The sequence below is a fragment of the Camelina sativa genome, chromosome 14 (assembly GCF_000633955.1).
Source record: "Camelina sativa cultivar DH55 chromosome 14, Cs, whole genome shotgun sequence".
Classification (NCBI taxonomy): Eukaryota; Viridiplantae; Streptophyta; class Magnoliopsida; order Brassicales; family Brassicaceae; genus Camelina; species Camelina sativa.
The window spans coordinates 43,708-51,583 of NC_025698.1; the positions used below are offsets into that span (position 1 = coordinate 43,708).

Here is a 7,876-nt window from a genome sequence, read left to right on the forward strand (position 1 = left end):
AAAATTGTTTTTTTGTATGGCTCAGCATATAATTTGGGACAACCAACCGAAACCAAAGCACTCACTCTATTATTAGTCGCTTCCCCAAATTTCTCCATTGTTAAATTAGCAGCAACAGTTACAGCAGCATCCCTTCCCTTCAACGAAACTTTGATCCTTTTATTGGAGCAGCAGCTTTCCTTCTTTAATGGGCTTTAAAAGGGCCTACATTTGGGGTATTATCATTTATCAGTGGGCTTAATGAGCCCATTAATCAGATTTCCTTTTTATTCTTCTTTTTTTTTTTTTTTTAAATCAATCATCGGAATTGCATCATCATCATCGGATGAAGGAACGAAATCAGAAAATAGAACAAAATTTGGGGGTTTAGGGTTCATCATCAATCTGCAATTTGAATCTGTCGAGATAACAACAAATCAAATCGAAGAAAAGAAAAGAAATGGGGAGTCTTGTAAAGGCGTATTATTATTGTCAGCAGCACAAGAGCGGCAGCAGCTTTCAGCTTCACCACCATTATTACAGCAGAAGAAGAACTACTTCCAACCTTCAGAACCCTGTTTCCCTCTTCGCCTTCACTTCTCCTTCCATTTCCTCTTCTTCTTCTTCTTCTTCTTCTGATCCCCCTTCTCCTTCTCCTTCGTCTTCATCTGCATCTCCTCGTCCTATTAAACACCGATTCGGCGGCGGCGTAGGCGGCCACTTCATCATTCCCTCGATCGCTGTCGCTGCTTCCGCCTGCTTCTTCCTCCGTCTGCACCTTAACCCTCCTATCATCACCTCCTCTCCCCTTGATGATTTCCAGCTCCAACTGGAGGAACCAGGTTCTATCAGAGAGCTCCCTCTCCTCCACCGCAATCATCATTATCTCCTCAAAGCTCTTCACTTTTACAAAGTCAAGCCAGGTACCGTCCTCAAACTCCTTGACGTTTACGACTCCGATAGCTACGACTCCTTGAAAGCCCGCATTCGTCTGTCCGCCGAGTGGTTGGAGACTGCCAGGAGAGAGCTCGATGAGGTTCTTGAGAGGGACCCTGCTCGGGTCATGGAGTACTCCCAGGTGGTTGATGAGCTGATGCAGATTCTCAGGGACATGGACCTCTACATCGACAAATGCCAAAAGGACAACGTCAAGGGTTACCTTCATTCCTGCAACCGGTTGCTTGCCCGTGTTAGGAGGATGGAGGCTCAGATTCTCAATCTCCTCAAAGAGTTTCACGACGACGAGGACCAAGGACCTGGAGGACAGACTTAACTTAGTCTTGTTGTTTAGGGAACAAATAGGTGCACTTTTTGTTTCCTACATATATATATATATATTACTTTTACTTTACTTTCATGTGGAATTGAGTTATGTTTTGGTTCTAATTAACTTTTCTATCTATGGTCGAGATTAGGATGGTAAACACTTGTTATGTTTTCCATGTGACAGCAATACGAGAGATTTCTTCCTTGGTTTCCCATAATTCTTAACATTGATCCCCTCATGATGATATGTGTAAAGTCAGTGGTGGACAAATTACTCAATTTTCCATACACGAATGTTTGTTTCATATACACAATTGCTCTTACTCTTCCATTATTTATTATTTTGTATTTGGTTGATATGATTTTTTTTTGCAGCTACTACTGGTCTTCTTAAGGTAACTTGTCTTTTCTTTTGGGAGGAGGTTTTTAGCTTAAACTTTCATATGATGAGCTCTGTCAAAACAGAGAATGCAGTTATAGGGAATGGATATTGCATACCTCTGGATCACGAAAAAACAAAACTTGTACTTACTGAATGAGATAGTAATCTTGTAGTGAATCGTCGTTATTTCTAAATGCATCGACTATAGAAAATGTGATGTTGGCTTTCTATGTATACAATGCCAATCCCAATGTTTATATAAAGTCCTGCTTTTGTGGGATCAAGCTAGTAAGCTTTTTCTTGGTCACTAGATGTTTTTCTTGGTTGATTCAATCAACGACGTACGTCCACGCCCACCCCGTCCTCTGCACCAAATCTCTCAACTTCCATCTCAAGCGGTGGCCATGACTACATCTATAACCGCCCCTTCTGCGTCCTTGATCGATCTTATCTCCATAATGTACATCATCGTCGATCGTTACATTTCTTTATAGTTTGATGAGCGGGTCTCTCGATCGGCATAATCACTTTCCAATATTATTTTCATTACTTTAGTACATAGAATCCACTTTTAATCATACACTTTATTATACACAGATATACTCATGAGTTCATACTTTCCATTTTAATTGTTTAAAAAAAAAATAAGAATAAGAATAAGAATAACAAAATCCTCTATAGGCTGTTTTTATTTCTCTCCTTGTTAGGGAATTGGAACAGGGGGGTTTCTATTTGTAGTTTTATGAGAGCAACTGTTTTGGATATGTTGGAAAAAAAAGTTAAATTTATAAAGATGGTGGACCTGCTGAGTGCTGATAGCCTGATACTGTCTTGGTTTGCAAAGGAAATGGCCAAAAGAGAGTTTTTTTTAACCAAGAATTACGTTGGACCAAAAATAAAAAATAAAATAAAAAAAGGGGCCACCGAATCATATTGCCGAAACTTTAAAAAAAAAGTACCTCAACAATAGGAAGTTTATTAATTTATATAAAATCATATATCCAATATGTAGTAATTAAGCATGTGACTTTTATATTTTGAGCGAGGTCAAATATTTGAATAACGTTTCGTATTCAAATATTTGAGGTCAAAAATAATCCCTGCAATTATAATATCATTCTTTTATTAGTTATCTCCTAACACGTACTACTACTTTTTCAAACATTTTAATGTTTAACGTAAACTCGCATGTGTATGTATGTATGATCGAGTTGTCAAATGTCACATGTTAGGAGATAGTACTCTAGAAGTGCTAGGAGATAACTAATAAAAGAATGATATTATAATTGCAGGGATTATTTTTGTCAATCAAGAAAAGAGACGCGTCTTCTATTTATATTTCCAATTAAGTATTTATTTAGAGTATTTTTCCTTTAGATGAAGAGTTTAAATACATGCAGTAAAAGTATTGTAATCTAATTCATGACATAATGATACGAGTATATTACTCTCTTGTACGGTAAAAAAGTTATGCACATGTAAAATAAAAGTTAAAACATAATTATATATCATCATCTGAATTAAAGTTATACAATCAAAAACAACAAATATACTGAATGCGTGATACAGAGAATAGAAGGGATGAATACACCACTGAATTTAAATTGTTATAGCAACGGAAAGATTCTAGTCNTTCGTCTGTCCGCCGAGTGGTTGGAGACTGCCAGGAGAGAGCTCGATGAGGTTCTTGAGAGGGACCCTGCTCGGGTCATGGAGTACTCCCAGGTGGTTGATGAGCTGATGCAGATTCTCAGGGACATGGACCTCTACATCGACAAATGCCAAAAGGACAACGTCAAGGGTTACCTTCATTCCTGCAACCGGTTGCTTGCCCGTGTTAGGAGGATGGAGGCTCAGATTCTCAATCTCCTCAAAGAGTTTCACGACGACGAGGACCAAGGACCTGGAGGACAGACTTAACTTAGTCTTGTTGTTTAGGGAACAAATAGGTGCACTTTTTGTTTCCTACATATATATATATATATTACTTTTACTTTACTTTCATGTGGAATTGAGTTATGTTTTGGTTCTAATTAACTTTTCTATCTATGGTCGAGATTAGGATGGTAAACACTTGTTATGTTTTCCATGTGACAGCAATACGAGAGATTTCTTCCTTGGTTTCCCATAATTCTTAACATTGATCCCCTCATGATGATATGTGTAAAGTCAGTGGTGGACAAATTACTCAATTTTCCATACACGAATGTTTGTTTCATATACACAATTGCTCTTACTCTTCCATTATTTATTATTTTGTATTTGGTTGATATGATTTTTTTTTGCAGCTACTACTGGTCTTCTTAAGGTAACTTGTCTTTTCTTTTGGGAGGAGGTTTTTAGCTTAAACTTTCATATGATGAGCTCTGTCAAAACAGAGAATGCAGTTATAGGGAATGGATATTGCATACCTCTGGATCACGAAAAAACAAAACTTGTACTTACTGAATGAGATAGTAATCTTGTAGTGAATCGTCGTTATTTCTAAATGCATCGACTATAGAAAATGTGATGTTGGCTTTCTATGTATACAATGCCAATCCCAATGTTTATATAAAGTCCTGCTTTTGTGGGATCAAGCTAGTAAGCTTTTTCTTGGTCACTAGATGTTTTTCTTGGTTGATTCAATCAACGACGTACGTCCACGCCCACCCCGTCCTCTGCACCAAATCTCTCAACTTCCATCTCAAGCGGTGGCCATGACTACATCTATAACCGCCCCTTCTGCGTCCTTGATCGATCTTATCTCCATAATGTACATCATCGTCGATCGTTACATTTCTTTATAGTTTGATGAGCGGGTCTCTCGATCGGCATAATCACTTTCCAATATTATTTTCATTACTTTAGTACATAGAATCCACTTTTAATCATACACTTTATTATACACAGATATACTCATGAGTTCATACTTTCCATTTTAATTGTTTAAAAAAAAAATAAGAATAAGAATAAGAATAACAAAATCCTCTATAGGCTGTTTTTATTTCTCTCCTTGTTAGGGAATTGGAACAGGGGGGTTTCTATTTGTAGTTTTATGAGAGCAACTGTTTTGGATATGTTGGAAAAAAAAGTTAAATTTATAAAGATGGTGGACCTGCTGAGTGCTGATAGCCTGATACTGTCTTGGTTTGCAAAGGAAATGGCCAAAAGAGAGTTTTTTTTAACCAAGAATTACGTTGGACCAAAAATAAAAAATAAAATAAAAAAAGGGGCCACCGAATCATATTGCCGAAACTTTAAAAAAAAAGTACCTCAACAATAGGAAGTTTATTAATTTATATAAAATCATATATCCAATATGTAGTAATTAAGCATGTGACTTTTATATTTTGAGCGAGGTCAAATATTTGAATAACGTTTCGTATTCAAATATTTGAGGTCAAAAATAATCCCTGCAATTATAATATCATTCTTTTATTAGTTATCTCCTAACACGTACTACTACTTTTTCAAACATTTTAATGTTTAACGTAAACTCGCATGTGTATGTATGTATGATCGAGTTGTCAAATGTCACATGTTAGGAGATAGTACTCTAGAAGTGCTAGGAGATAACTAATAAAAGAATGATATTATAATTGCAGGGATTATTTTTGTCAATCAAGAAAAGAGACGCGTCTTCTATTTATATTTCCAATTAAGTATTTATTTAGAGTATTTTTCCTTTAGATGAAGAGTTTAAATACATGCAGTAAAAGTATTGTAATCTAATTCATGACATAATGATACGAGTATATTACTCTCTTGTACGGTAAAAAAGTTATGCACATGTAAAATAAAAGTTAAAACATAATTATATATCATCATCTGAATTAAAGTTATACAATCAAAAACAACAAATATACTGAATGCGTGATACAGAGAATAGAAGGGATGAATACACCACTGAATTTAAATTGTTATAGCAACGGAAAGATTCTAGTCATTAAAATATCCCCAAAATATCTCTTTTTTAATTAAAAATTTTAGGTAGGTCAATGACATTTGAAAAAATAATTTTTGACATAATGGTGGTTTGAACTCAGGTATGGGAAAGTCCTTCCTGAAGATTTTACCATCTGCGCTACTGAAATTTTATGCAAGTAAACATAAAAACACCTATTTAATTAGTTTACCCAGGTTACAATGTGTGTGCACCGTTAAGTACAATGTGTGTGCAATTGTGATCAAATTGAAAGAACAAAAGAGCTAGCTATCACTCCAATATGATTATTAATTACATCACTATCAATTAACAATTTTAACACAGCTATGCCTCCACTGTCTCTCCCAAATATCATTCGCTCACGTAACCAAGCGTAAGTTGCTAATCAATCTTGAACAACACCACTGGTTAATTAAACTTTTTATAAATAATAAAGTGATCTTGATTTATTAATAACTATTTCTATGTCGACAACAAGATTGAGAAATGGCATAAATTCGTGAAATTGTGTCACCAAGTTATCCTGTTCCTGATCGGGTTTGCCATGGTCTTTGTTCCACTTTACTTCGTAATTGAAACTGTTATTCGCAGTAACGACGTTGGACGTGATTCGGTTTTTGTTGCTATCATTAAGTTAATCGTAAGCTTTCTTCAAGATTTTGAGCACCATCTTGTTGAACCATTTTTCATAACAGCATTTATTTACGGCATAAGCTACACCGCGTCGGCCGCATAATGTTCATTTGCTCGTTGGTATATATGGCTCGATATATTTACCGTTGTAACAGATTTTTTCACATCATTTCTTTTGATATATCACATATGGCGGAATTTTGCTATCTCTACGGGAGTTTTATGCGAGGCTATTGTTGGGAAGTATTGAAATCTCCTAGACAAAAACATGCATAATGAGATTTATGAAAATAATACTCTTAATCACAAAGACATGAAGTAGGTTGTGTTTATTTTAATTACTTTTAAGACCTTTGAATTAATCATTTAGACGAGCAGACTTTTGCTGGGATAAAAAGGACAAGCAGTCTATTTTTTTACAAAGATTTCTAATGGCATGGAATGTAACCAACTTTTAATTGTTTTTTTTTCTTCCTAAACAAACTTATTTTCTATGAGGTGACATATATGTGTAAGTGGGGTATAATGTCATTTTTGTAGGCTCTGATTGGTGACAATGTTTAAACGAGGCGGTTAGAAAATTTTGAGCGGTTGAAAAGAGAGCGGTTAATGATAGCAGATAGAAAATATGGTACGGTTGAAGAGAGCGGTTAAGTATTTAGTTTGATTGGTAACATTGTAGCGGCTGAATAGTATAAATTTTAATAAATAATAAAAAATTAAATTAATTAATTTAGTTGGAAAATGAAAAATTAGAGTAATAAATTATTTTTTANTGAGCGGGTCTCTCGATCGGCATAATCACTTTCCAATATTATTTTCATTACTTTAGTACATAGAATCCACTTTTAATCATACACTTTATTATACACAGATATACTCATGAGTTCATACTTTCCATTTTAATTGTTTAAAAAAAAAATAAGAATAAGAATAAGAATAACAAAATCCTCTATAGGCTGTTTTTATTTCTCTCCTTGTTAGGGAATTGGAACAGGGGGGTTTCTATTTGTAGTTTTATGAGAGCAACTGTTTTGGATATGTTGGAAAAAAAAGTTAAATTTATAAAGATGGTGGACCTGCTGAGTGCTGATAGCCTGATACTGTCTTGGTTTGCAAAGGAAATGGCCAAAAGAGAGTTTTTTTTAACCAAGAATTACGTTGGACCAAAAATAAAAAATAAAATAAAAAAAGGGGCCACCGAATCATATTGCCGAAACTTTAAAAAAAAAGTACCTCAACAATAGGAAGTTTATTAATTTATATAAAATCATATATCCAATATGTAGNACTACATTATGATAATAGATTATACTCGTAAAATAACATAAATTATTTAAAAATTTGTAATAAATTATAAAAATGAAATTTATTCTAAAAACTTTAAAAAAAACTAAAATCATTATCTAATTCATAATAAAAAAATATTAATATAGTTGAGAGTTTTGAAAAAAAAGGTTAAAAAATTTCCTGAAAAATATGAGTAAAATCAGATTATATTCACTACTTTTCTTTATTTTGTCACATCAAGAAACTCTATACCTAAAATCTTAAATGAATAGTTATCCTAAACCCCTAAATGAAAAGTAACCACAACCCCTAAATGAATAGTAACCCTAACCCCTAAACCCTAAATGAATAATAACCCTAACCCCTAAATGAATAGTAACCCTAAACCCTAAATAAAT

The 7,876-nt window shown here is 34.2% G+C and overlaps 1 protein-coding gene across 5 annotated transcripts; it reads left to right on the plus strand.

The window, feature by feature from the left end:
- On the plus strand, positions 309-3,871 carry LOC104738597. Of its 5 annotated transcripts, none has more exons than XM_010458752.2 (3): positions 309-984; positions 3,280-3,576; positions 3,690-3,871. In XM_010458752.2, exons 1-2 carry the CDS (start codon positions 440-442, stop codon positions 3,545-3,547), a joined length of 813 nt encoding a protein of 270 aa, XP_010457054.1. In that variant the 5' UTR covers positions 309-439; the 3' UTR covers positions 3,548-3,576; positions 3,690-3,871. The 5 variants fall into 5 exon arrangements, with proteins under 5 accessions (XP_010457054.1, XP_010457052.1, XP_010457050.1 ...); XM_010458750.2 differs by having other exon boundaries at positions 3,725-3,871; XM_010458748.2 differs by having other exon boundaries at positions 3,280-3,871.